The sequence below is a fragment of the Colletotrichum higginsianum genome, chromosome 6 (assembly GCF_001672515.1).
Source record: "Colletotrichum higginsianum IMI 349063 chromosome 6, whole genome shotgun sequence".
Classification (NCBI taxonomy): domain Eukaryota; kingdom Fungi; phylum Ascomycota; class Sordariomycetes; order Glomerellales; family Glomerellaceae; genus Colletotrichum; species Colletotrichum higginsianum.
The window spans coordinates 981647-1009585 of record NC_030959.1 but is presented as its reverse complement, the minus strand read 5'-3'; the positions used below and the strand labels follow the sequence as shown (position 1 = coordinate 1009585).

Sequence of the window (27939 nt, the reverse complement as noted above, 5' to 3'; positions counted from 1 at the left end):
CCTTACGTTCATTCGTCTATTGTCTGACCTTGGACCACAATTTCCGTCGCGAGAACGCAGAAGCATGCATGTGCGATTAGAACCATAGGAATGGCGTATAACGTAAAAGGTCCGGCTGCTGGTGCTTATGGTATGCCTTCCTCTTTTTTTACGTTCGCGGGGTGTTGGATAGGACAATTGGCTCCTTTCGATTTGCAGTACTGTCCTGTCTCATATGAGGAGTCGGGCTTCGCATTATCTCTCCCAGTTCAACTGATCGCTCCTACTTTGGAAGACAGAGAAGAGCTATGGGTGTGGCAAACGAACTGAGGCTCATCTGTCCCAGGAATCGCTTTCAGCCAATGTCGGAAACCAGCAGTCATCATCGAGGAGTGCACTCAAACATACAAATATTTGAAATAAGTACGGGTAAAGTATATTACAAGAAGCAACCCCTGTACTGACACTATTGTCTCCTCGAGGAGTCGATATTTACCAAGTCCCAACGCCTCGCTTACACCAACTCCAATTTGCAAAAGCCGATACCTAGACCACAAACTCTTCGTTCAGCCAATGCTTCAGCACGACGTGCCCCTCGGCGAACCCCTTTTTCTCCCAGCGCACGATGATGGCAGCATGGCTGTGGCGGTCCTTGTGGATCCAAACGGGATACTTGTGCCAGCCGACGGTGTCGAGGCTCTGGATCATCTGGAACTGGTAGGGCGCGAGCGCGAGCGTGGGCTGGGACGGCACCGACATGCGTCTCTCTCTAGCGAGCAGTTGCGTCGTGCTGCGGTCCATCTCGACCTCGTCCAGGTCGTCGTCCGTCTCGCTCGCCAGGTACTCCTGGTCCTGCGAGCTGTTGAGGGTTTCGTAGACGTGCTCCACTTCTTCCCGTATCTCCTTCATCCACAGCGGGCCGCGGTACTCGTCGATCGCTACGCCGGCGAGGCCCTTCTCGTGCAGCTGGATACGTTTTGACGAACGGACTGTCTGGACGACGGAGCTGAAAAGAAAGGCAACAATTCCAATGGGGACGAAGATGACGAGGGCGATGACGAAGGGCACACGTTTGATTCCCTTCCAGCCAGCGGCAGCGACGGACGAGAGAGTGGCCGGCTCGGAAACCTTGGGCTTGGGTGCGACCGGGTGGTTGGGGTCGAGAATGACATCCTCGTAGCCGTCGACGAAGTTGCACTTGACCTTGTCGAGGTTGGTGTACGGGTCAGTCTTGGTAATGCCGGTGGTGTAGTGCACGGCGCTCCTATCGTTGACGATGTTGCTGTAGAGCGTGTGACGCTTAAAACGCTTCAGGCCGGCGAGAAAAATGGAGTTCGGGTCGGCCAGAATGGCGAGCAGCGGTCGGCCAGTGTCGCGGAAGTCGTCAATAGTGAACAGCTGCCGGCCGGACATGGAAAGAGTGCGGGCGCCGAGGACATTCCAAACATGGTTGTGCCATCCGCGGAGCGGCGTGCGGACACCCAGGTGAGGAGTGGCAAATGTGACAAAGTTCTGGATTCGGTCAGCGATCGTGAACAAGCTCTCTATCAACTGGGACTAGGAATGCGCATCCGTACCATGCATTCCAAACTGTCAAGGATGCCCTTGGAATGAAGCAGGCCGACGGCGTAGCGGGAGACAAGCCCACCGAGTGAGTATCCCACGATACTCAACTTAGTGATCTTGCCGCCCCTTGCCTCAATCAGGCGCAGCTCCTCCTCGATTTCGGCGCACACACGCTCGCCGCCACGCTCGATACCGTCGTAGGTGAAGGAGCCGCTGTTGCGTTTCGCGAGCAGCAGGTAAAGTTTGTCGGCGGGGTACTTGGCTCGCAGGCTTTTGGCGATCTGGGCCATGTGGTTGGGGTTACCCCAAAGCTAGGCAGCGTTTCGTTAGCATGGTAGCAACATTCAGAACGTCGGTGCGGGTAAACGGTGCAGATGCAGATTCCAGGGACGGGCGAGGGGAGGGGCAGCAGCACGACGGACGACGGGAAATGCATGTACGAACCCCGTGGACCAAGACGCAGAGATGATCGGCCTCCGCGGTGCCGCCGGTGTAATCCATGATGGAGTCAGATGAGATCAGGGACCGGTGAACAGATTGAACAGCAAAGGGCAACAACTTTGGCAAAAGTTGCAATGAGGAACGTCGAGGGGAAGCTCGTGTGGGACGCGCGCCGAGTTAATTAAATCTCGGGGCGACCACAAGAGTCCCTCCAACGGACAGTCCGCAAAAGCCCGACCGGGGGAACGAGGGAAGCCCAAGTCCGCCTAGGTCCTGTTCCTGCACACGTCGCCGTGGAATTCGATGACACTAACACCTGGCCCGCCAGGCACACCACCGCTGCTGCTGCTGCTGCGAGTGCTACTGTGCGGATACCTAGCAGCGTATAGATAGGTACGTTGGCGCTATTGGGTGCCGTGCGCCGCGTGGCTTCGGCGGTGATTCGCCCGCCGGCTCCCTTCCAAGGTACTCGGTAATTGGGTGCTATCCGTATTACCCAGGGGTGACGGACCGAAATGGATTACGCGCACGCGACGTCTCGATTAGGACCTTGGTTTTACAGGCGGAGGGGGCTGCAGTAAGTATAATGGAGACGAGTGGGGGAGGGGTTAATCGGAGTTCTGATCCGTGACCACTGACGACGAACTGCTGGATTTGGCTTGTGATATTGGGTTGGGTGAGTTCCTGCGATGGTCGATTCGGTGAACCAATCGTCAAGGCTGGATGGATGAGGGCCAATTTCGATGTCAATTTTCGAGGTTTGAATTCACGCTGGGAGTCGTTGCGCCAGGAATCCCATGTGCTCGTCCAAAGTCAGAATGGGTGTCAACACAGATGTCGCGGGAGAGCAGCTCGTCGTCTTCAACAGTTGTCGTCAGTCGAGATAAGGCTCAAGATGGTGACAACGATCCCAGAAGAGTCCCAGAGACCATGGTTTGGTTGCAGGTCGGTGGGCAACGAAGGCTTGCTTTTATAGACACCTCTCGGACGATGGAATCTCGCAGAAGCCTAGAAAACCCCGGAATGGCTTGTGGCCCCCCGATCGCCATCATTGATAACGATTTCCTCGATAAACAACTGAGGGCATTTCCCCCGCCGTCTTCCGTACACCGCCGGTGGGTTCTGTCCAACCGTTGTACCGCGATAGGCAAGTCCATCCTCAAGGCCAGGGCTGCCCATGGTTTTGCACAACGGCTTGGTGCCACTAGCATCCGCCGGGGCTCAGATACCGGCCATCCGTTATCAGTCATCAGCGAAGATAAAATGCACCCAAGTATGGCCTTACTGGTGCTCCTTGAGTCGTTGCCCTCCGCGTCACCTCCCCGTCCATCCGTACAGGCGAGAAACATCCGTCCGCCACGCGTGTGACCGTTTTCGTGTTACCCTTTTCAGATAATCCACCCATGCACTCGTTGGGCGCACATCAGATAAGAGGCGCCGAGACGAGCGAGCATCTATATCACTGGGGGCGGGGCATGTATGGCTTGTCACGCCGTGGGGTTGTCAGACTTGGGTAAGCAGCCGCCAAAGTCAGTTAAACAATGGGCGAAATTCCCATGGCCTTGAATATTCCCAAGCCAGGAGTCCATGTCAGGCGTTGCTGAAATTGTCCGTGTGTTCTTGTTCGCTTTAGAATAGATGAGACGGCGGATGAAATAGAGTTAGCGTCCCTAGATCTGCAGCGATAAACATTCTGTACCTCGGTGTCTGTCTCCTCGATCCTCCCTGCACAAGGACCACGACCCCGGAGATGGTGAGTAGGGACGCCGCCGTAAGGGAATCGAGAACCGCCTTGCTTCAATATAATTCAGGAATTCCGAGGGCATTTCCGCAGTCGAGGGCTAGATGGTCGGTAGGAAAAGGAGCTGGCAGTAGAGGAATGGCGAAAGACTGCCACGACCTTGATGTAATGGTTTTGCGCCATGTGTTGTGTGTGGCCGGCGAGACACATGGAGCGATGGATGGAAGAAAAGCCGAGCCGCCCAGACTGATGGTAATTGTGCACTGGTCAACTATAAAGAAGGCATCGCCTTTCCTCCCCACGAGACACCTTGGCGGCCTCCATTGTCGTGTGAGGTGCGTAAGAGACAATGGCGAGGGGGAAAAGGTTTGGTTTCTGTTCTGGCCCAAGCTGGGAACTGGCAACGGTTGATCGAAAGCATCTCCAGCGGTGGCCCCACCACAGCTCCAACCATACAATACAGGTACAGCCTTACCTAATCCGCCCAAAGCTCGGAGCCTACCTCCATATCCCTCCATCCCTTCATCCCAACTCTGACAACATTCGAGACACATCAACCACCTGTGACACGCTCTCAAACCAGTCCATCTTTATGCCTTGGACGTTTCCGTTCCCGCCGTCGTCGTCGTCTTGATCAACGTCCAATCTCACTTCATTCCTGTACCAGCCTCATCCTGGCCACGCGCCACTTCCGCCTATCGCCCACTCGCCCACTTGGATATCCACGAATTCTCCGACTGGAACGGGACAACGTCACAAACGACCCGGCTGCGGTTTTGGTTATGAGATCTCCCCACCAATCCCCCGGATCTTCGCAGCCTTAATCGGTCGCATTCACCCTCATTCTAACCCCCATCTCCCTTGAAACGACTAGGCGAACGCGACCAGATAGACCCCTTCGACTGTCTGGAACCCAAGTTACCCTTCTCTCGCGGAGAGATATTCCTTCCCTCGGACGAGACTCTGGTAGTTGTCGTCACCTTCCGTCGTCATTGCCCTTGTCGTATCCTCCTCTTCTTCATCCTTCCCTCCGCTGTGTAGCAACAGTAGAAAGGTAGAAACAACAGCGTACCACTCCTGCTGTCCTTGCTGTCGTTGAGCCAAATCTGGTGTATTTCAACAGGCCGAGGAAGGTCTTATTGTCACAATGTCCTTTGTTGACCTCAAACACATCCCCTGTCCGGCCGGAGACAGGTGCACCGCATTCCAATGCCTTTTCCAGCATAAAGATGACAGGGATAAGATGGCGGCACTTTCAGCACCAGCACCGGCACCGAAGACGTCAGCGACGTTAGTCAAGAGGTCGTCGACTGATACCACGACGACGGATGCAACCCAGGGTGGCCCTCGAAAACGTCTGAAAACTGTTCAAGACGTCAGAACCCCCACCGATTCCGCAAGAACGCCTCCTCCTGTCAAAACCACCTCAAAACAAGACACAACTGCTCCGAGACCAGACGACATTCTGTCAGCTGTCGCTCGGCCCATATCACCTCCGCCTTTAAAGCGCCCCTCGTCCTCCTCCACGGCCGTGAAGAAGGCCCCCAACTCCGGTCCAGTCGCACCTTCTGTCGCTTCGTCCGACCTCAATAAGCCGTTGATTCACTCAACGACTCCCATCGGATCCTCTCCTTTATCTGCAGTGAATCACCCATCCAGACAGAATACCACTACTTCAGTCACTACTCCGGCTTCTACTGCTTCTTCGCACACTCCTTTAAAATCCATCACATCCAAGGCCGACTCGTCACCCAAACCTAAGCCTAGAAAACCAGAGGCTCTTACCCCTCGTTTACTCAAATCATCTCCGGCCAAATTCGACATCCGATACAAGCTCGTACAGATGCTACACAGCGAATACACTCGCCTCAACAACGAACTCAAGAAAACGGCCAAGGACGCTGAAGAGAAGCAACTCATTCTCACAGACCAGGACCTCATCTGGAGAGTCCTGGACGAAGAAGAGACCACTGCTATCGAGAAAGGCGCCATCTACTCCAACGTAATCAAGAATAAAATCATGCAGTACAAAAAGATGACAGTGCTGCAGTGGAAGGACGAGAGGGTCGTCCAAAGCCGCCAGCAAACTCAAAAGGGCCCTCACAAAAAGCCGCTTGCGTCTCCCAAAAAGATCCTCACTGGATTGACGCCGGCGCAAGAGGTTCGGCTCGTCCGACAGCTCATCACCCCTATCGACGACCTCGCTGTCCATGGATACGTCTCATCTGTCCCTGCCGAGGCGGACATCAAAAAGGCCCGTGAGGGCCTTGAGGCCGCTAAGGGCTGGGAGAAATGCGATCGCTGTGACAAGCGCTTTCAGATGTTCCCGGGAAGAAGAGAAGAGGATGGGGCCCTCGCCTCCGGCGGCACTTGCACCTTCCACTGGGGCAAAACCTACTTCCCCGAGCGCCAACTCGGCGACAGATCCCAGCAGCCGAAGCGTTACCGTTGTTGCGGTCAGGCTGTTGGTGACTCTGCCGGCTGTCACACCAATCCCCATCATGTCTTTAAGGCGTCAGACCCCAAGCGACTGGCCACAATTCTCAACTATGCTGAGACACCTGCAAACCCCAACGCACCTTCCGACAGAGCTGTCTGCTTTGACTGCGAGATGTGCTACACCGTTCATGGCCTTGAGCTAGTTCGTCTCACTGCCACGGCTTGGCCTACCGGAGAGGAGCTTTTGGACGTCCTAGTCCAGCCGGTCGGCGAGATTATCGACCTCAACTCACGATACTCGGGTGTCTGGCCCGAAGACATGGCGTCAGCGGAGCCGTGGACTGCCCAGAAAGACGACAAAGAAGACCCGACTCCTGCCCAAGCCAAGAAGATGCCCATTTATAAGAAGAACAAGAAAAAGATGAAGATCGTTTCATCCCCCGAGGTGGCACGCGACCTGCTCTTCTCTCTCATCGCCCCCGACACCCCTCTTATCGGACACGGTCTGGAGAACGACTTGAACAGCGTTCGCATCGTACACCCTACCGTAATCGACACTGTTCTCTTATTCCCCCACAAGCACGGCCTCCCCTACCGTCAGGGTCTGAAGATGCTCATGGACAATCTTCTCAACCGCAAGATACAGGTTGAGACGGCCGGCAAAGTCCAAGGCCACGACAGTGCGGAGGACGCGCGTGCTGCAGGTGATCTCGTGCGCTTTAAGCTCTCTGAGGAATGGAAGAGCATGAAGCTCTTGGGCTGGAAGCTGGAGGGCAACGAGTTCATACCGCCAGGCGGAAAGGTGGACGACTTTCAGGGTCAGTTGACCGTGGAGTTTCTCGAGTCTGCTCTCTAGCGACGGGCAGTCTTCGTTCATACTTGATTCTAAGGGGTGCGTGCGTATTGGCGTTGAGAAGGACCAGAGAGTCCTCAGATGCATTGGAAGGCGTGGAACGGACACAATGATACCTATCCCGTAAAAATGGGTATTTTTTATAATAATAATGGCTCTTTTCCATCAACCTTTCGACTCTCGATGACCTTTGCATGCCCAATTTCATTATCCAAACCGTTGATTTACGTTTTCACGAACGCAATGTCCTCTTATACTCATTAGGACTGGGAGAGATGCCGGCACATCAAGGAAGCACTCACTCACCCCCCCCCCCCCCCCCCCCCCTTTGCTGTTGTGCTAACTCCGTGACATGTACATCGTCTACGCCCTTCCGATGAGAGCACAGTGAGTGAGATACTGGGTCAAATAACTCTTCGACACAAGGACAGCAAACGCGTTGTACTCTATCTAGAGTTGTGCCTGGGACCGTTTCGAATTACATCGTTGTTTGTTTCTTTCAAGTGACTATATCATTCTGAGCGTATTGAACGCGTTTATTGTACCTGCCGCTGCTCGGTAAAGTGCAATTTTGCACGCCCCTCCCCTGAAGGGAAGCACCCTAGCACACACAGCACCCCAACGAAGAGGACGCTGGCAGCAAGCAAACCTTGGAAAAGAGATTTCAAAAAACAAAAGAATCAATCTCTCGAGGGCGCAAAAGTTCCGAAACCGAGAATCGAACTCGGGGCTATGCCTAACCTCTCAAAGAGATGAGAGGGCATCATGTTGACCACTACACCATATCGGATATTGATGTCAGGGATCCATAATCAGACACCTAAGTACGTCTGACCCACAGCGCTCACACGGTATGATGCACGCCCAGGTCTCGAAGGCACTCACGTTGCTTGAACATCAATCTGATCAACATATTTGAAGAAAGTAAACTCAAACATTGTCTCACTTGTCGTTCTGCATTGAAGTAGAGGGATTTCACTCAAACATGTTTTCTTGATAACCACTGATTGAAAACAGAAAGAAGGGGAGAAATGGAAAGGCGCAAACCCGCATAAGAAGAAGGAGAGAAAGAAAATGGATGTCATCTTATCCTGTATCTCTACCCTGGGTTTGGAGGCTTGTTGGCGGGTGGGATCGGGCTCTGAGGCTGCGATAACATGCTTGAACTTCTGTTCTTAAGAAAAAATAGGATGGTTTTGCTATGCACATGTAAATAGATACCCATCGGCTAGTCTTACTCAACGGACCAGGCACCCGGTTTGTACCAGTTGTCTTGAAACATCAATCTTCCTATACCGCATCGCCCCAATGGTTCAGATGTCTTCCATGGACATGAGGACGTAGCATCCGAACAGCTTCTAACGGACCGCCGTAGGCCTACATATCTGCGAAGCGCGCTTGGGGTTAGTGGCTTGCACTTGTTCACCCCGTTCGAGACGGTTCGGTCGAAAGGGACAAACTCTCAGCAATCAAACATCAGTGACAACAAAGTCTATGATCGACAACACGCTTTCATGTTGTCACAAGTCGCTTGCTGTCGCATATATATACAGCGCAGCAGATGACACCATTGCAGGCTCGGTTCATGGAAAGGAGGCAGGATTCATTGCCCTATGATTACACTTATTGAAGCGGTGACTTGCCTTCAAAGTCTATAATACAGCATCGCCTTTTCTTCTCTCATCCGGCCACTTCGCACCCCACTCAACGTCCAACGTTCAACAGCATCTGGCTACCGCTCTTGCCGCCACTGGGCAGGTAAACAACGTTGGGATTCGCAGCCAGCGTCGCGGCGATGTCCCTGCTGGCCTCGATCTTTCTGATCTGGACAAGACCGTCGCCGTTCTTGGCGATGGCCTTGCTGATGGTCTCGGCACTCTCGGCCTCGCCCTCGGCGCGAATGACGTTGGCCTGGCGTTCCTGCTCAGCCTTCTCGACGATGAAGCGCGCGCGCTCAGCGTCCTGCTGAGCGATCTGCTTCTGCTCGACGGCCTTGGTAAACTCCTTGCCGAAGGTCATGTGCGTGATGGAGACGTCCTCGAGGGCGATGTTGAACTCGGCGGCGCGCTTGCGCAGGTCGGAGCTGATGCGCTGCGAGACGGCCTCACGCTGAGTGATGAGCTCGGCGGCGTCGAACTGCGCGACGATGGACTTGAGGACTTCGTTGCCAATGGAGGGGAGGACTCTCTCGTCGTAGTCTTGGCCAAGGTTCTGGCAGCATAGTTAGAATCTCGTTCTTGTCGTCGTCGTGGTTGGCGAGCTTGTGCAAAAGCTTTTGACTTACCTGGTAGATCTTGGGAAGGGCCTGAACTTCAGGACGGTGCAGCACACGGAGGGTCAAGCTGACCATCTGGAGATCCTTGCTACCCGTCGTCGTGGCGATGTTTCTGGGCTTTGTCCGCACGTCGAAGACGATGCTTCTCTGCAGCCACGGTACGAGAAAGTGCGTGCCCTCGTTAATGACAGTCTCCTTGACACCAGACAGCCTGTCGAAGATGACGGCCCTGGATCCACCCTTGACATCGTAGATCGACGACTGCAGCACCGCGACACCGATGGCCGCGGGGACGGCCATACGGTACGCAAAGCCCAGAGCTTGAGCCATGGTTTGAGAAGCGGAAAACGGGGAGTTTATTCAGCGGGAGAAACTGTTGACGAAGCGGTTCAGTCCGTTGGCGGAGATCGCGGGCTATCCGACTGGGCTTTTGGACGTGGATGGTGGGCTTAGTTGTGCAGTGTAAGGACGGATGAAGCTGTCGAAAGCTCCTCTCGCGGTAAGCTCCGTCATGGAATTTTGGGACTTTCGACCGGGGTGGTCGGAGGGTGGTGGTGCACTGGTGACGGTTCGAAAGCGCAAAAAGCGCTAGTCTACTTTGGGACGTGCACCTCAGCGTTCGGGTTCGGCAGGAAGGGGACAAGATTTGAACCTCGTCTGATTCGACCCATTCCGACCGCCAGCTTAACGACTTTCAACCCGGTCACACATCACCGTCCACCACACGCCGCCACGATGAGACCTACGCAAGCTCTTATGGGAGGACCCAGCGTCCCTCACGGAAAGTACAACCAGTAAGTGACGCCCCGTTCGAGGCCAATTGGGCGAAGGGGACCGGAAGGGCGTGCGGGCTTTTCAGATTGAGAGGCCGAGATGATTCCGTCTGCCCGCCGCTTTGTGCTGCCATCAATTGTGCTTTGGGTGCATGCCGCTGACATCGCGATAGCCACCTCGGCTGGTGGGGACACATTGGTACGTTTTGTTACAATTTGCTCGATGTCGAAGCGAGATGGCGACGCGCTTGAGCGATGCATCCTGGGACCGGCCGACTAGATACGATGATACCGATGAGGATGTCGACACGCGGCTCAACTCCGAGACGATATGAATGGAATTATTGATGTATGGGACAGCAAGCTGACGGATTTGCAGGCGGCGAGAAGCAGAGAGGCATCATCACCTTCGGCATTACCCCCAACCGTCAGAACCCCTTTGCCGGCGCTGCCCACGACGCCGTCTTCAACACCTGGCGCCGCACCAGCGCCCAGATCCTCTACGTCGTCCCTCCTCTGCTTGCCGGCTGGTACATCATGGACTGGGCCATCCACCGGTTCGTCACCCCTTCCGAACGCTCGCTCCAGAGATGAGCCTAAGTAAGATCTGGTATTAACAAGTGATTCAGCAACCACTACCTGAACTCCAAGCAGGGCCGCGCCGAGTTCGCCGATGAGGAGTAAATACAATTTTCGACAATGGTGAATGGCGAGAGCTAGAGGCGGACAACGATTCCCTGTGTCAAAACATGTGTATATCAACTACGTAGAGGGGAGATATGGAATAGAACCCCAATTTTTTGACGATTTCAAACATTGTACTTTCGGCCGCTGTTGACTTGCAAAACAGTGAATGCAATATATCGACCCCCAAAGCTTGTAGGTTTTAGTAAGACAGTATTCAATGATCTGATTCGAAAAACATAGCATCAGACTGCTTGCTTTCCTGCTACTAGGTCCATAATCCGTGTAAACCTATAAGCTAAAACGTATATTTTCTACGTCTTTGGTTGACATTGCCTGGGAGTCGACCAAGCCCTCCGAAGACAGGCAGAATCACTTAACGAGGATGCGCTGACATTTGCCGAACATCTAAGCTGCGATTGGTTGGTCTACATCACGTGAGTATCTCTCAAAATCCTGTGAGCTTAAACGGCACGGATATACCATAATTCCGGGAGCACTCTTGGCACATGGCTTGCACGGTGGGGCACCGCCGAAAAAGCTGCATGGGCTCTGGAAAAAAAAATTGAGCTTCAGCAAATCGACCTTGTCCCGCCGAAAGCTTCAACTACCGCCGCCGCCAATCCACCGAGTCCTTCCATTCTCTTCGTCGGACCTCCTCCGCCTTTCGCACTTCGAAGCACCTCCAGCCAACAAAAGCACCGCCCCCCCCCCCGGAAAAACCTTCACAATGGCCGCCGAGAAGCCCGATAGAAAGGAGAAGAAGGACAAGAAGCGATCCGTGTCCGACGGCGCCATCAAGAAGGACAAGAAGGACAAGAAGGATAAGAAGGACAAGAAGGAGAAGCTCGAGCGCGCCCTCGATGAGCACCTCCAGGCCGATGTTGCCGCCACCGCCGTCGCTAGCGGCGAGATCGCGTCCAAGTCCACCGCCGACGGCCTTCCCGTCGTCGGCGCTCTCGTGCCCTTCGCCGTGCCATTGGCTGATGACAAGGCCATGAAGAAGGTCATGAAGTCCATCCGCAAGGGTACGTTTTGTCACAAGTCTTTAACCTCCCTCTAACGGAGTGCCATTTTGTATCTCTCATGGTTCAAGACCAAGCAAACTGACACCGCACCGCAACAGCCGCCAAGAACAACACCCTCAAGCGCGGCGTCAAGGAGGTCGTCAAGACCCTCCGCAAGTCCCCCGCCGCCGGCCCCGGTAACACCGCCTTCCCTGGCGTTGTTATCATTGCCGGCGACATCTCCCCCATGGACGTCATCTCCCACCTGCCCGTCCTCTGTGAGGACCACAACGTTCCCTACATCTTCGTCCCCTCGCGCGCCGAGCTCGGCGCCGCCGCCAAGACGAAGCGCCCGACCTCGGTCGTCATGGTCTCGGAGAAGCGCTCCGCCGCCGACGCCAAGAAGGCCGAGAAGAAGTCTGACGCCAAGGACGACGAGGAGGACGACGGCGAGGACTACTCTGAGGTCTACGCCGCGCTCGTTAAGCTCGTGCAGAAGGAGACCGCCAAGCAGTCCTTCTGGGCCTAGATGCCGGCTCCTGAAGGGTACGGACATGGCTTCGTCTCACAGCGCGTCACACCATGTGAAGACGCAGACGGGGCGATTTATCGAACCAGGCACGAGGATGACATTCCTTGACTTGCAACGACTAATGTCACCGGGGAGGTAACATCTGCCACGCTTCGTTCCCGTCACCTTGACCAACGGGGAAGCGTGGTTCATGATCGCAAACAGTAACGGCTTTGGAGAGGAGTTGTATTATATGCACGATTCCTTATTTTTGCCAAATGCGGCGCGGACATACGGGAATCTGGCTGGAGGGAAAAAAAAGAAGATATCGGCGTTCTAGGGCACGTCTTTCTTGCTGCGCTGGGTAGCTTTTCTTCTGCTACTCGAACCCAATAAATGATTTTCAATCATTACAACCTCCGTTGGAACCTTTAGGGTGCGGAGGTGTGGAGGACCCTAAATTTGCGTCTCAGACACGAGGTGTCGAGAATGCTAAGTGAGGCCGTGACCAGGTGTCGCGCGAAAGCTAACGACAGTTTCCCATAATCTCGCCAGACTGACAACCGAAGGCAGGGCTCATGTTGGCCTGGTCGCTGCACTACTCATCGTCTATCAACCCTCTGCCAACCCATCTAAGTTCAGCTGACAACTGATTGGTAAATGGCCCAGTCAAGAGTCACTCATGGCAATCGGTACTAAGTTCCCTGCCACCTAATCATGTGCAACAAGTAAGATGCGTCGGGTACAATAGGTAAATTCTCACGAGTATGTTTGATGTTGAGCGATGGCTTGACTTAATTTAGTCAATTGAAGAATCATGGCTCGAGCAGACGTAAAAATGTAGGTACATGGCAATGACCCTAGCCGCAATTATGGGCTTTCTTTAACTCCATGACCACATCCCATCCGACCCAACTATAATAGCACAAGAGCAATCCATGTCCTTGGACGCTTGACGGAATTCATAACACATTAAACCCTTTAGTCGAAGGGGTTGGTGCGGGTGCCCCACCAGGTGAGGAAGACCGACAGGCCGACGGTCTCGATGACCTTGGCCAGGACGCTGACGCCGACAGTATCAACAGGGCGCTTCTCGACAAAGACCTGGGAGATGTACTACGTTTCATTAGTGTCTGGATCATATTTGAGGAAATTGAAAGGACATACTCCGGGGGCAGAGGTAGCGAAGAAGATCAAAGAGCCCAGGTAGGCAGCGCCCTTGTACGACAAGGTACCAGTGGCGTTGATGAGGGCACCGACACCATATGACTGGAGAGCAGAGCCGACGAGGGAAGTACCCCAAGCGACGGCAGCACCTTGAGCCTCCTTGGAGCGAGCGAACTCCTCCTTGGTGTTGGCGGCCTTAGCGCGCTGGTAAGTCGCGCCGAAGATGGGAGTCAAGACTGCCAAAAGGAAATGTGTCAGTTGACCGGGTCTAGAGCATTGTGCAGTAGGTAACAAGGAGATCCATACCAGCAAGCTCGGCAGTGTGGTTGAAGATGGTGCCGAGGGCGATGGCCGAAGGCTTGACGGGGGGGAGGTCTATGGAGGCATGTTGTCAGCGGTTTGGTTTCTTTGTTTCGAAATCGAGTCTCAAGTCCATCAAAGGCGCGTCTTGGATGGACCGCATCGGGATTGTAATTCTCGGAATACGAATCCCTAGCTCTCTTGTCGGGGAGGATGTCGGCTTACAGTGCAGAGACATGTTTGCAAGTTTTTGGGTATCTTATGGTGTAGAAGCAAGAATCGATTGGTCTGTTTGAATGATGTAAACAGGAGCTTGGGAGCAAAGGGGTGGGAGGGAAGGGCTTTTATGTGCCGGCATGTCGGGTGGTGTGAGCTACTTGTGACCTCAGCCTCTACATGCAAGCTTGATTTGGTAAGTAACCGGAGCAAGGCAAGTGCGTCGTGCTTCCCCCCCGTTCGTCCTAGGCGAAACAGAAGCTAGCTACCTCGAGCTGGGAGGCGCTTGGGAAGGTGGCCCAGCCGGCCAGATCGAGGTCTCATTCCATCATCGGTTGTCCCTGGAGGCCTGTTTCTCTGCCACTTTGCCCTTTCCTTGTCACCTCAGGCAAAAGGCGGCGCGCAGCTAGAAAGCAGCCGGCATGGTACAAGCAGGGTGCGGGTGGTAAGCACCAAAAGCTATGTCACTGTGCTCTCCCTCCTGGTTTTCCGCTTCTGATTCCTGCTTGTGCAATGTGTGCTGCTGCTGTCTCTGCCGCTTGTGTCCCAAGCTTTCCCAAATCGCGCCATGCCCCTTTCTCTCCTCCCCAGTGGTCGATGTCGTGGTGTCGTCACCTGTGCCATGATGTCACCACCTACTTCCCCCGCTGAACCCACCCATGACCCACATATGCTCCGATAATTGGTCGAGACTCTTCTCATGGACATCTCTCCCTAGCCATATACTCCCCCTGACCAACTACCCGCTTCTAGCCCGTCCACCTCCCATCCAGTGTCGGCCTGGGATTTGACTAGCACATCGTTTCTGTGCTTAATGCCTGCTAGATGCTTGCTCTGTGACGGTCTCGGAGCATGTCCTCCACGACTCCCTGTACTGCACCTGCGCTTGCAAAGCAAATGTGCAAAGCAAATCCATCTTGGTGGAGATTATGCGGATAAAAATGATCGAGATGGTACAGATGGGATTTCGTTTCTTGCCTCCCACGGTCAAGGCAGATTCACCTTTTCGCCAGACCATTCTGTATCATATCCATGTCGGGCCCATTCGGACTGCGCCTCAATTGCCGCCAACGCAGATGGCTTCTGGATGTAGCTCCGGCGACCGGGGCCCTTACGTACACATTGTATCATTCCCGCATGTTATGTTGTCCGTCAGAGTCGCCCTCGGCAGGTCCCACGTTAATCAAGCCCCGGCGCATAGAGAGCAGAGACAAACGGACGTGTCGCCGGGCTGGCGGACGTTCAATATCAACACTGACCAGAAACAACATTCGCCATCTATCGAGTGCCAAACGCTGCAATACTATCTCACAAACACGCGACAACTTTTTGTATGGACTTTGGCAATCGCTAAAAGGCTGGTGCCCTGGCATGTGTTCCTGAAGCTTTGCAGAGCCGTGCCGACGACACGTCGTACCACCACAAGAATTCCTTGTCTCCCGTCACTTTATCAAATATTAATACAGACCTACACCACGTAGTTGAAGCCGTCGGTGTTCGCCTCGTTGTTCCCATGCCAGTACACCAAAGTTCCTTCTACAGACCCAAACTCTACGCCATGTGCTGACCGTCCTCGCCTCCGCGCAATGCAAGTAGCGCCCTCACATCCGAAACATACTGTAAACCTTCGAGCAGTGGCACCAGGTGCAAGAGGTCGTTGTCCGTCGGATCGTTGATCCACCCTTGGATAGGAATCGCATTATCTATCGGAGGACGCACGTCAGATGACATTCCCAGGACTCAAGCAGCACGCGCCGATCCCACATACCTTGATGAAACATATAACTCAACGGACTATTGTCCAAGATCATAACCTTGCTCAAATCTGGTTCAACCGAGCTGAGGTCTTTGATAAAGGCTCCTTGCCGGAATGTGCAGTGCTGTCGGTAGTATCGCGCCGAAAAAAACTTCCTCTCGGCTTCCAACCAGTCAATGACGGGATCTGCGTATTCTTGAACCGAAGCTGTGAAGACAACTAAGTTGTACCATTTGCAAACCTTGAGGAAATGTTAGCGATATGTAGCACATAGTTCGGTTGCGACGGCTTCTTACCCGGCGCAGGAAGTCATCGCAGTGCGGGCGCTTGTTGACCCAGTAGAGAATAGGATGCTGCGGTCCGATAGACGTTTGTCCTCCGGCGCCCACGTAGGTCTGACTCAGTCTGACCTCAACCATGTGCCCGGTGCTCATGCGTCCCCCCTTGGACATGCTGTGAATCAGAGTCTCGTCGAGGTCCAGAATCAGCGTCTTCTGGTATTTGGGGTCGGTCGAAGGTTCAAGGTTGAGGTACGAAGGCTGTCTGCGAGGAATTAAGGGGCGAGGCGGGGCCGGCGTCTTGGGATAACGGGTCAGCGCGCCAGCGGGAGATGTCGGCGACTTGAGCTGTGCGGATATGTCGGAGGAGCCGGGTTCGCCGTTGCCCTTGGAGCGTGCTGCTGCAGATTGCGTTTTCCTATGCTTACGCTGAGGCAGGGCATCATCGCTGTGTAGTTTTATGCGTATGGACCTCCGTGCAGGCGCAATCTCCTCGGAAGCGGATTTCGAGCGGGAGTGCCGACTAGAAGAACCCCGGCGTTGGCGGTCTGCATCCGATTCTGATTCCGAAGATACACCTGACGAAGAAGACCCAGAGGATCCCATTGGCCTCGAGTAAGTAACGCCTCCATATCCAGCACTTCCCTGGCGACCAGACTTTTCGTCCATGGCGTCAGGGTAGTCTGTCGCAAGCTTCCCGTTTCCGTCGTGAAATCCCAACAGCTTTTTAAACTGAAAGAAGGGCGCAAAGTTTCCTCGTTCGTCGCACAAACATGAGATCAGATAGACACCCGGGACGGCCAATATGGACAAGACCCAGCGGAGCGAGTTGATGAAACCGGCAGCGATGCGCCGCGGCAGGGAGTGCCATGTGGTTGACCTCAAGCTCGGGTCTGTCGATTCGCCTATCAACGGCGTTGCTTCGCTGGCGAGGTCCATCCCATGGCTGTCGTTGCGCTGCTCGAAGGCGGACTTCTCGAGTGGAAACGTCTCGTCGTCTTGGTCATCGTCGCCGTGGTTCTCTGCGCTTTCGCCGCCGCGCTGGTCGTCGGATTGTACGGCTAAACCCAGGGAGCTGATGGAGTTAGATCGCGAAGCAACCGGGCTGGGCGGCGGAGAGACGCGAGAGGTGATGATGTTCAGGGAGTTCATCTTTGACAGCATGTACAATCCATGAGGCATGAAGGCTCGACGACGGGTAGCGAATCGGGGACGAAAAAGGCCGGGAGAGGTCGGGGGTTCGGTAGTAAGGGGTGGTATCGGTGGTCAGGAATGTTCCAGACGTTCCGCGCGACAGAGTAGACGATGGGCTAACAGTCGCGTCAGGGGAAGCGGGCGTCGTGCAGCAGCGAAGGACGCAGTCGAAGGGAAAGAGTGTACGGATGCCAATCGTCTGTCTGTTCGTCGCTGAGGTTCGATTCGGGAGGGCAGATTGCTGATGGTGGGGAATCGAGTCTGCGATGGTCCCGAAAGAGTTCCAGGTCGTGGGTTGGCCAGATGTTTTCCCCCCAGGTCCAGAGTCGAAGTGCAAGGAGCGGCAACACTCAGCTCGCCATAAACGAATAACGAGGCCCAAGTAAAGTAAAGTAATCAAGCGCGAAGTGGTGGCGCTGGCAAAAAAAGGTTCGTCCGTCTGGTGCTAACGAACACTAAAAAGCGAGTTGTGGCCGTCTGCGCAAACCTGACGACTAGGCCGTGTGTGAGGTGTCAGATCAGAGAGGAGGAAAGTTGAGTATGCTGCAGAGGGAAAGGGACAGTCGGGCTCTCGGGAGTTGGAGGTATTGAGGCGGCCGGGATGCGGTAGGGCGCGCAATGAATGGGTGGTTAATGGTTGAGATGGACAGGGAAGTTGCTTCTGATTGGAGGTGACAACCATGCGTCCGGGGCCGCCCAGAGTCAAGAGTGCCTTGGAGTATCTACTGCCTCGAGGTACCCAGGTGGGTAGGTGAGTAACGTACCTAGGTAAGGTATCTTAGGTAGGTAAGTAGAGTGAGTGGCAGAGAGCCCGATTGATTCCCACGACGCCCCAGTGGAAGCTGCGGAAGAGGAGCAGCTGCGAGAGTCAGGGAGGGGGACAGCAGCAAGTAGCTCAACACTCTGCACTTTTGGTCTGCTGTGCCAATACACGTGTGGTATTCTGGTTCAGTCTTGCGTGGGTAGCAGCTTTGATACAGTACTGGGGTTACATAGCCTGCTGACCCTTGTGGGGGAAGTGGAATGAAGATAGGTTCACGTGTCGAATCTCGAATCGTCCAGTTCCCCCTTTAGGCGTTGCCTCTCGTTTTCTTCCTGTCACGTTGCGCCTCATCTTCTGACTTGCCAGCAGGCAGTTTACTACAGAGAGGAGGGAGAGCAAGGGAGCCAGCTGCCGCCAAGCGGCTACGTAATCTATGCACCGATACACAGGCAGGTAGGTAGGGTACCTACCAACTGTACCTCACTCAGCCCACATTCTAAGGTGGTCTTCCCCAACACAAACTGGAGGGACGGATACACTACTACCTAGAGACACGCGGATCCCGAAGCCACTATGGGTCTGCAAGGCGGTTGCAGTCAGTTGTCTTCCCTCTGACCCTCTCCTCTGAGCTGGTCCCCCCCCGCCTGGCTTTCGCCTCGGAGAGAATTTTTTTTCCCCCATCGACTTTGGCTGTTCGTTGACTTCTGACATGAGTGAAAGCGTCCATCGGCCGATTCCCGAGCCACCCTGGCGGGCAGCATGTGCTCTTTTCATGTGAAAGACCAACAACTCCACTTTTGTCTTTGTTGTTGAGACTTTTGATTGAACAGAGCCGGGGGCTGCAGGCAACGTACGGATACATATGTAGTTCGAGAGCCTTTGGCGGGATACGGACCCTTTTGGGTGTCACAACTCCGATCCATCTGTATCTTCGTATCCGTCTCCTGGTGCCGCCTAGCTATTCGCTCTGAGTTGATGGTCAGCCCCGTTATTCAACTCTGACAGCAACCCCTCTATCTGCAACTCCACCCATCGCGAGAGTGGCAGGACTGCCTCGGGAGCGGTACAAAACGAAGAGCCGTTGGGGATTATTGACATGGTAGTGGCGCCGCTAGACGATTGGTTGGACACTGTCACTTCCCTGGGCATAGCTAGTATCGATACCGCGTTGGGCACAGTGCTCTGACATCGCCCAGCATTGTTGCTATCTGGGCTGATTTGCCTTGTTTCGTATGCTCAAGTCGACGATACCCATCTCAACCCAACGTTCTTTAACAATTGCTGCAAGCCGTTCTAATAGACGGCAACGTCGACTGATGGCAGTTCGCAGCGGGCGGAAACAAGGGTCCATACGACACACGCAATGGCTTGCGTCTCTCAACCGAGCGGGGTTTGAGGTGTGTCCATGCAATGCAATATGCAATGCATCGACAATGAGCTCTTGTTGTAATCGGCTTATAGGAGATCAGATGGTGCTGTTCAGCCTGCGGCTACCCGGAGGCGGGAAGTCCCTTATCCGACTTTGCGATTGAAGGGGAACGAACACATATATGCATACATATATGTAAACATAAATCAGCAGGTCTGGAAGCGCTGGTACTAGGTATTAAATGTCGCTATCGAAAAGAAGAAGAAAGGATATATCACAATCCAGCTACGCAAGAGGACACTCGACAACCCTAAGTGGGTAGAACTAAAGAGTAAAGATGGGATTGTGTTTCTTGTAGGAACTCAAAAGGAACCCCCAATTTGACTGGCAACATTTACCTTCGTTTCTATCTCCTCCATCATGTCGGTAGACCTGGTTCGTCGAGATGACGGGCAGCTCACAGACCACTGGCCAACCATCTGGCGCCCTAACGTATCACTCACAGCGGCGATTCAGTGACCAACGTCATTTTGCAGTGATGGAGGGGCATCTGGATAGTAGAGTGGGTTTTTTCTTCGCGAGGTGCATTACCCATGTCCCCAAGCACCGGCCGCTTCGGTCCGAGCTTCGAGCGAGCTCCAGCGAGCCGTCACCCCCTGACGCCAGCTGCCCCCCCTAGAGCTGCTTCGGTCATCCAATGCCCCTCGAATTTTTTAGTGTGACAGGGGTGGGTTGATTGTCCCTCCACGAGCTTCATTGTTGAGTCACAACCACCTGCGCACAATTTCCCAATTCACCATCAGGCCCATACCAAGCGACAAGAACAGCCGCTGCACTGTGCGTTAATGTGTTGCTGCAGCTGGAAGGCCACTGCATCTATCTCAAAAAATACATTGCGACTCCAGTGACCTACCGACTGCCTCCTGAAAACTTCGCGACAGCCCCGCGACACGACCTTGCCCAGCCTCGGACCTTGAAATTGGCACCCACCGAAAATGGCGACCCTGAAGCCCAGCGCGGGGGATCTCGAGCGGTATCTGAAGACCTTCAAGGGGAAGACTTTGGAAGCGTCAATCGACAGTCTCATCTCGTACGTACCCTCACAGCCGCAGCACTGTACACAACGTCGACTAACCCGATCCGACACTCAGGCTCTTGAAGAGAAGACAGATCCAGGGCTCCGAGCTCTGCGCCGTCGCGACCGCACACATACTCCTCCAGGTCGTTGCCAAGGCAAAATGGAATGACGTGGATTCGTTGCTGGAAAAGGTCCAGCAGGTCGGCTTGCGCCTCATCGCTGCCCAGCCCAAGGAACTGGTGGTCGGCAACATCGTTAGACGCGTATTGAGCCTGATCCGAGACGAGGCTGCTGAGGACCGAAACGAGGATTTCAGCGAGACCGCCACAGAGGCAGGAGCGACGCCGACAACAGCGGTGCCGGACCCTTCTAAGCTGGAGCACCAATGGCCTCCCTCTACCTACACCAAGCAGGATGCCGGCGCAGACTACATCTCGAGCGGCCCGAGACTTGTTCGCCCTGGAGCCCTCACATCCACGAGCTCTTTCCACGTTTCCAAGTCGCTCTTCTCTCTCCTCGAGGCCTCTCCCCCGATGGACGCCGCCGGCATCATGGCGGGCTCGCCGTTCGGCAAGGACTCGGGCGCCTCGACTCCACTCCGCGGACAGTCGACCAGGGTACACGCTCTGAGATCGGAGGTAATTGAGGGTATCGAAGAACTCAAGGACGAGATCGGCCAGGTCGACGACCAGATCGCTGCTGCTGCAGATGTTCAGATCCACCCCGGCGACTACGTGCTCGTGCACCAGCCCTCTGCTACGGTTCAAAAGTTCATCTTGCGCGCCGCGACGAGGAGAAAGTTCACCGTCTTTATTGCTGCCGGAACCGTTCGCAACTCGGCCAACGAGGCACCTTATGCGTCGTTCAGGAAGAAGTTGGGGGCCGCAGGCATCGGCGCCATCAGCATCTTGAATGGTGGCTTGATGGCCTACATGCCACGTATCAACAAGGTCATCTTAAGCGCAAGAGCCGTTCTGGCTAATGGCGGCATCCTGACGGATGCGGGAGCCGGGGTCATTGCTCGTGCAGCCAAGGAGCAGGGCAACCCGGTAATCATCCTCAGCGGTGTTTACAAGCTCTGCCCAGAGAGCTACTTTGACGAGGAGAGCCTGGTGGAATGGGGCAGCTCCATGGGCCATGTGAACTTTGCAGACGGAGCCATGGTCAACGGTGTCGACGTTCGAAGCGCTGCCAGCGAGTTCGTGCCTCCCGAATTGCTCGACACCTATATCACCAACCTGTAAGTTGAATGGGCGGTTGCATGATGTTGGGCCACACATCTAACGAACACATAGCGGCGCGCACTCTCGCAATCACCTGTCAACCATCATCGCAGACCACTACAAGCCGGAGGACGTTGACTTCCATCTGTGGAGCACCGAGGCTGACCGATGAGGTGGCGCCTACGCAAGTACGTCGCAAGAAACGCCTTGAAACATTTAGAGGCCTGCCGGGACGCGACAGCGGCGTCCGCGGCCTTGGGAAGGATTCGCGGCCTCCCGAAGGCGAGAGCGAAGTATTGGCCCAGGGCCAAACCATCAATGTATCCAGGCACATGCATAGCCTGGTCTGTACAGGTAAACTAATATGCGGGCTGGCCCTGGGCTCTTCCTGTTTAAGGGCTAGGGCCGGTTGGGTCGGCAGCACGGCGTCAGTTGGAGTGGTACACAAGTGTTTTTTTGAGGGTCCGGTGTTCCAACGGTAAGGCCGCTGTGGCTGATGTGGAGGAGGGGGCCGCTGCTGATGATGATGATGGCGTCCTGGGAATTGCTGCCTTCAGAGGGGCCGCGTCAGCCGTGCTGCAGTCACAGTGAGCCAGCCTGCTCGCGTTGTGACTGCGGGCCACGCATCGTTTCAAGCGTCGAATCGGCGGTGGTTTTTTCAAGGGATAAAGTTGGGTTGCGAGAAACGCGTTCACCTCGCAGAAGGTGCTGCTGCGCCGTCCGCAGGGTCCCCCCTAACCAAGCTGGATGCTTATCTTTTATCTGCCTGGCGGCGTGGGATCGGCAGCACCGTTTAGGCTCCCGATGGCGGGGTTCCCCTCTGTTTTAGTGATGAACCGTGGTTCGATAGCTAGGACTTAGCTTGGTGTACGCGGTAAGGCTACGCGAAGCGAAGGGGGGACGACTGGATAGGAAGAAGACAGTGTTCGCTACCGCGGGAGCATGGGACTGGACTTGGTTTGAGGGTGGATGAGGAATTCGGATTCTTGTTGATGGAAGTGGAGGGTGGGGAGGGTAGGGGGGATGAAGGAGAAGGATGACTGAGTACATCTATCTACCTACCGAGTTTGGCCCATTTAGCTCAGCCAGCCCAGCTTGTCAAAATGCCATATGATCCCACACTTTCCTCACCCTTCTACGACGCCGCCGCCGATGTGCCGTTGTGCCGTTCACACTGACCTTGGCTTTCTTTCCTTTTACTGTTACTCTCAATTTGTTTCTTCGTCACCGACTCATCGAACATCAAGAAAACTGCAAGGGTGTTAAATAACAGAAAACCGTAAGGGTTTCCAGACCGCATTTCCGACCTTCCAGATAGCCCCGCAGCTCTTTTCAAGCTTCACGAGTTATAACTCCCGCTCAGTTCGTCGTGTACACGCCAGCCCACACCGCAAATGGCGACGCGGCAGACTGACGTCGACGACGTCCCGCCTCCGCCGTATTCCGAGACGGACATCTACTCGACTTCCGGCCAGCGCTCACACCCGTCCTCGAACTCACCGCGCATCCCCTCCCATCATGGGGACGACGCCGACTCGCGCGTCTCGTCGCACGCCTCATCTCACAGCGAAGTCATCTACACCCCTCCGCTGACACCGCGCACCACCGCCGCTGCAGCCGGCCCTCACCACCGCGATTCGAATCCCAACCTATCTAGCGGCCCGCCGCAGTTCCCCGTCGCCGCTCCTGCGTCCACCTCATCAGTACACTCGGAATTCGCAGCCGCCTACTTTGAATCCAGGCCCGCGCCCACTCCGTCCCCGCGGGACCAGCTCGTCCACCTGTTCACTGTGACCCCCTCCACGACGCCGGACGACATACCTTGCCCCCCGACCTGGGCTGTCCGCGACGTCACGCGGCAGGATTGGGCGACTTTCACGAACTGCCTTATCCCACACCACACCGCCGCGCGGAACGAGGCCGTCATCAACCGCAAGCTGCAGGCCGAAGAGGAGGCCATCGCCGCCGCTGCCGCCGCCGCCACGTCGCATGGCGGACGAGCGGGGAACACCTCCAGCGGTGCGCGAAGTAACAGCAGCAGCCACGCGTCGGCCCAGTTGGATCAGATCCGCTCCGACCCGGTCACCGACCCCGGCGCAGCGGCCGCCGTCTCGGGATTGAGGCGGGAAGACGTGGAGGCCGTGATCGCACAATGGAACGAGGGCTTCTTCGGCCCACGCGGCGTCGCCGTGGCTCTCCACCCCACGGTTGACGAGCTGCGTATGCCAGGCGCCTGGGACCGGTCTTTCGACAGGAACGTTGAGAGCCCGTCTATCCCGGGCGGGGGAAGCGGCGGCCCAATGCGCGGGTCATTCCCCGTGCACCCGGGCCCAGGTTTGAGCGAGAGTGCGAACGAACCCCGGGGCAGTTGGAGTTTTGGGGGCATCACGGTCACGCCGGACGGGATCTCGATCGGCGACCGCATCGTTGCGCGCAGCAACGGCATCCGGGTGGGAAACCTGATCGCAGACGAGAACGGCATCCGGTTCGGGAGCAACACCACGCCGCGCGCACAACCTCACTATGTCGGTCCGAATTCGAGCTGGACTCCTCCCCACCCTCCCATCCCGCCTGCCCCCCCAGCGGCCCCTGCGGCGCCCGCGCCACCTCCACAAATGTTCGGTCCCGGTCCCGGGCCTGGCCCGTTCCCTCCCGGACCGCATCCTCCTCAGCCATTGGGACATCCGGGATCGCACGAGCACCCCTTCTTCACGGGCGGCCATAGCCACGCCCACGCCCATGCCCACACCCACTTCCGCCACGACAGCGGGAGCCGCGGCCGCGGTCGCCCACCAGCCAAACACCCTTCCGACCAGCGCTCATCATCGACATCATCATCGTTCTCGTCCTCTTCCTCTACGTCTTCAGCATCATCCGTCGGCTCGCTGCCAGATTACGAGGACCTCTATGCCGCCCAGCTGCCCGTTTACCAACAGCGCGTGGCGTCGTGGCTCGCGCACCCAGACCAACCCGTCTCGAGGGCCGACATCGCGCAGCTCCGCGAGGAAATTCGCTCCGCACCGGATGCGCCGGGGCAGCAGAAGCAGGACGGCGGCCCAACTACCGCATCTGCCGCGCCGAACACGGCTGACGAGGCGGCGCTGAAGGCGGAGCTCAAAGCCCTTACGCAGGAGTGGCGCAAGCTCAAGCGCCTGCAGCGCGCGGCGCGTAAGGAGAAACGGCGGGAGCGGCGCGCGAAGCGCAGAGAGGAGAAGAGAGACCGCAGGGAACAGAAGAGGGAGCGTAGGGAGCAGAGGAGGGAGGAGAGGCGTGAGCAGAGGGGGACTAGGAGGGGCGGTGGTGGAGGTGGGGACGGCGGAGCGAGGGGGAGTCACCAGCACCAGCAACAACATCACCAGCAACAGCATCACCATCACCACCACCACCTTGGTCCGGGACCCATGCCAGCGCCGTTACCATGGGGCGCGCCCCAGCCGTTCGTGCCACAGCCGCCCGTTATGCACACCCCGCCCATACCGGCCGTCCCCATAGTCGCGCCGAACGTTCCTAACAGTTTCCCGTGGGGCTCCGGTCCCGGCAGGGGGTTCGCGCCGTCGGGCGGGTTCCCGGGAGGCGGAGGGCCATGGGGCACGGGATTCGGGACGGGATGGGGCCGCGGCCGCGGCCACGGACCCGGACACGGAGGTGAGCGTGCGTTTCCGTTCACCGGCGGGCCTCTCCATCCATCCGGCGCGTGGCCCGTCGGCAGTGGTGGCGGCGGCGGCGGCGGCGACGACGAGAGAAGTCCAGGGGCATCCACGCCGGCCTTGCCACCGTCGCAGGCGCTCTTCAAAGCCGTGGAGGAGATGGAGATGGACATTGCCCGGAGGGTCGACGAGCTGGACAAGCTGAGGAACGAGATCAGAGGCGGTAGCACTGTCGGGGGGGGAAGGGACGGTAACGGTCGCGGTAGGGGCCGGTGCGGGTGGGGAAGGGGCGGTGGCAGCGGCGGGAGAGCTGACGAGGAGGCCCGGAGGATGGAGGACGAGATCGACGAGCTGTCGAGGAACGTCGAGAAGCTCAGGGTCGAGGCGGACGCCGAGTTTGCAAGGGAGCTGGCGGCGGAGGATGGCAAGTCTAGCGGGTGGTAGGGACAGCACAACAATAAGGGTACACATACACAAAGGGGGAGTTGTATGTAAGGTGTAGAAAGATAGGCCAAGGGGCTCTTTCCCCCCCTTCCTTTGCTTCCATTCAAAACTAACACCTTTTGTCTCGTCTATTTTGTTCTTGTTTTTGGTAACCCGTGCTATGATGCGTTGTATTTCTCATCGGGATTCTTCCGTTCTTTTGTTGCATTTTTGAAACTTCTTCCCTGGAATGGTGTGTAGAGATATGCTGGTTGTCTGCTAACAGAACTCCTGTTTCGTTGGCTCACTCCTGAAGCCCGCAACCCCCTCGATATCGATTTCAGTTCGAAATTAGCATCATCCCAAGATGTGAACTTCTGAGAGGACCAAGGGGTGTGGTTGTGACCGCAAGGCCTGCGCCATCAGTCTCTCAAAACACCTCCGAGATCCTTGCAGCTACTCCCTCCACTGCGTGTTCGGGCGCAAGACTCGCCGCTTTCAACAATGTCGAAGATGCCACCCTTCTGCAGCCAGCCTCTAGCTGCTGAATTGTACAAAAGGTCGGGTCCTTAGTTCTTGCTCTCGTTCTTCTCGACTAGCTCGCCGACGCCGAGGCCGCGGCCAACCTTGACCTTGCGCTTCTTGTCGGCGGCGGCGGTAGCGCTGGGGTCGCGGCCGACATCACCGACGGCCTCACCCTCGTCAACGGGCTCGACGTCCTTCTCCTCTTCGCGGTCGCGCTCGTCCTGGACCTGCTCGCGGATGTAACCCAGGTCGAGTTTCATGCAGAAGGCGTCCTCGCCGTCGGCGTAGTACTTGCTCTCCGTCTTTTCCGTCTTGAAGCCCAGGGTATCGCGGTACAGGTGGATGGCGGCTTGGTTGGAGACGCGGACGTGAAGGGAGACGTACTGGGCGCCAAAGGTCTCGACCATGGCGAGTTCTGGTGGTGGTTAGTGGGGGGAGGGCATGGTTTTTGGCAGGGCCAGCGGCAGCAGCAGCGAAGGCAGAGGCAGAGACAGAGGCAACGTACGACTTTGGCGCATCAGCTTTTCGGCGATACCCAGACGGCGGTGGGTGCGCATGACGCTGAGGCTGGTGATATGGCCGTGGGCAATGCCGTCGGCGGGCTCCTCCTCCATCTTGGCCAGGACGTAGCCGACAATCTTGGGGTAGTCGTAGGGGGTGCGCTTCGGGCGCGAGACATCGACGGCGACATAGCTGAGCTGGGGCCACGAGAGGGCGTGGTAGAGGTAGTACTTGAGGAAGTAGTTCTCGGGCAGGTTCTCGAGGTTGGCGTGCTGTATGAGGGGGAGGTCGGCGGACTTGAGCAGGCGGATATCCATGATGGGCGTGTTTCGATCGCGGGATTTCCGGGGCGGGGGAAAGGGTTTATTGGTGGAAGGTTCGTTTCGAGGGAGAGAATCGAATCGATCGGAACTGACGAGGTCGTCGTCGAGTGCGGGTAGGCAAGCGGACGCAAGGCTGAGAGTAGGTGTGTGAGCGGGTGGTGAAATTGGGTGATGCAGGCTGGAGAGGGGAGGTAGACTTTTAGAAAGACCCTGGTCGCTGAACCACGAGTTGGCCGAAGCCTGTAGGTGGCTGCTGTTGACCCCACCACAGCGGCACAAGGCTCCGAGGGTCGGGTCGCTCAGTGGTCACTGGTGCCCCGCTGCGATCCGAGCTGGTGATGCTTCTGTATCTTGTAAATTGCAAGATGACTGACTACCTAGCCTGTCACCCGAAAGTGCTCAATGGTCGCAAGCTCTTTCGACGCTTAAAGCCATTCTCTGAGCACGTCTTCTTGCTTGCTCCGCCTCCTTTATGTGATCCAAGTGTAGCATTATCATGTTCTAGTCGGTCTATACTCCTTGGCAATTTGGATTATCAATACTATTGTTTCCTAGGGAGTTGTGAAAGCTGCTTCCAGCCTGAGCGTGACTTACGACCACGATAACCTCTCTCTGAGTGTATTGATAGTGAATGGCATCTTTCTTGTGTTTCACAAGCTTATTGCTGAACAGATATGTAACAAGAAAATACATTCAGCATAGCGATTGCCTGATAAAGTCCATGCAGCTTCGCTGCCTCAGAAAGTGCGCTCGGCGGCGCCCCAATTCTCATCATCGGTGTGATCAGACTCGAGTTTCCCTACATTTGTGTTCCCACCTCAATATACCAACTCCTCGGTCGTACTCAAAGATAAATACCAAACATTCCAAAGACATGTCCCCCACCAAACGCGGAAAGCCGTAGCAC

At 56.0% G+C, this 27939-nt stretch overlaps 10 protein-coding genes across 10 annotated transcripts; 5 read left to right on the top strand and 5 right to left on the bottom strand.

Moving 5' to 3' along the window:
* Positions 1–525: 525 nt before the first annotated feature.
* CH63R_08722 (Lipase serine) lies at positions 526–2046 on the bottom strand (the record flags this gene model as incomplete). Its single annotated transcript, XM_018303696.1, has 3 exons — positions 526–1491; positions 1557–1856; positions 1990–2046. The coding sequence occupies 3 exons, from the start codon at positions 2044–2046 to the stop codon at positions 526–528; spliced, it is 1323 nt and encodes a 440-aa protein (XP_018155719.1).
* A 2828-nt stretch (positions 2047–4874) lies between these two features.
* Positions 4875–7022, top strand: CH63R_08721 (Exonuclease; the record flags this gene model as incomplete). Its single annotated transcript, XM_018303695.1, has 1 exon — positions 4875–7022. The coding sequence occupies one exon, from the start codon at positions 4875–4877 to the stop codon at positions 7020–7022; it is 2148 nt and encodes a 715-aa protein (XP_018155718.1).
* Positions 7023–8723: 1701 nt separating this feature from the next.
* On the bottom strand, positions 8724–9624 carry CH63R_08720 (Prohibitin-1; the record flags this gene model as incomplete). The annotated part of the gene is made up of 2 exons (XM_018303694.1): positions 8724–9230; positions 9304–9624. The coding sequence occupies 2 exons, from the start codon at positions 9622–9624 to the stop codon at positions 8724–8726; spliced, it is 828 nt and encodes a 275-aa protein (XP_018155717.1).
* A 794-nt stretch (positions 9625–10418) lies between these two features.
* Positions 10419–10751, top strand: CH63R_08719 (Cytochrome b-c1 complex subunit 8; the record flags this gene model as incomplete). The annotated part of the gene is made up of 2 exons (XM_018303693.1): positions 10419–10624; positions 10697–10751. 2 exons carry the CDS (start codon positions 10419–10421, stop codon positions 10749–10751), a joined length of 261 nt encoding a protein of 86 aa, XP_018155716.1.
* A 730-nt stretch (positions 10752–11481) lies between these two features.
* On the top strand, positions 11482–12287 carry CH63R_08718 (Ribosomal protein L7Ae/L30e/S12e/Gadd45; the record flags this gene model as incomplete). The annotated part of the gene is made up of 2 exons (XM_018303692.1): positions 11482–11779; positions 11878–12287. The coding sequence occupies 2 exons, from the start codon at positions 11482–11484 to the stop codon at positions 12285–12287; spliced, it is 708 nt and encodes a 235-aa protein (XP_018155715.1).
* Positions 12288–13250: 963 nt separating this feature from the next.
* Positions 13251–13974, bottom strand: CH63R_08717 (Nif domain protein; the record flags this gene model as incomplete). Its single annotated transcript, XM_018303691.1, has 4 exons — positions 13251–13385; positions 13437–13672; positions 13743–13811; positions 13962–13974. The coding sequence occupies 4 exons, from the start codon at positions 13972–13974 to the stop codon at positions 13251–13253; spliced, it is 453 nt and encodes a 150-aa protein (XP_018155714.1).
* A 1529-nt stretch (positions 13975–15503) lies between these two features.
* Positions 15504–17168, bottom strand: CH63R_08716 (Dullard-like phosphatase; the record flags this gene model as incomplete). The annotated part of the gene is made up of 3 exons (XM_018303690.1): positions 15504–15655; positions 15721–15949; positions 16005–17168. 3 exons carry the CDS (start codon positions 17166–17168, stop codon positions 15504–15506), a joined length of 1545 nt encoding a protein of 514 aa, XP_018155713.1.
* Positions 17169–20307: 3139 nt separating this feature from the next.
* On the top strand, positions 20308–21785 carry CH63R_08715 (Initiation factor 2 subunit family protein; the record flags this gene model as incomplete). The annotated part of the gene is made up of 3 exons (XM_018303689.1): positions 20308–20402; positions 20464–21630; positions 21686–21785. The coding sequence occupies 3 exons, from the start codon at positions 20308–20310 to the stop codon at positions 21783–21785; spliced, it is 1362 nt and encodes a 453-aa protein (XP_018155712.1).
* A 1222-nt stretch (positions 21786–23007) lies between these two features.
* On the top strand, positions 23008–25704 carry CH63R_08714 (uncharacterized protein; the record flags this gene model as incomplete). The annotated part of the gene is made up of 1 exon (XM_018303688.1): positions 23008–25704. One exon carries the CDS (start codon positions 23008–23010, stop codon positions 25702–25704), a length of 2697 nt encoding a protein of 898 aa, XP_018155711.1.
* A 548-nt stretch (positions 25705–26252) lies between these two features.
* CH63R_08713 (acetyltransferase) lies at positions 26253–27026 on the bottom strand (the record flags this gene model as incomplete). The annotated part of the gene is made up of 2 exons (XM_018303687.1): positions 26253–26623; positions 26714–27026. 2 exons carry the CDS (start codon positions 27024–27026, stop codon positions 26253–26255), a joined length of 684 nt encoding a protein of 227 aa, XP_018155710.1.
* Positions 27027–27939: the final 913 nt, after the last annotated feature.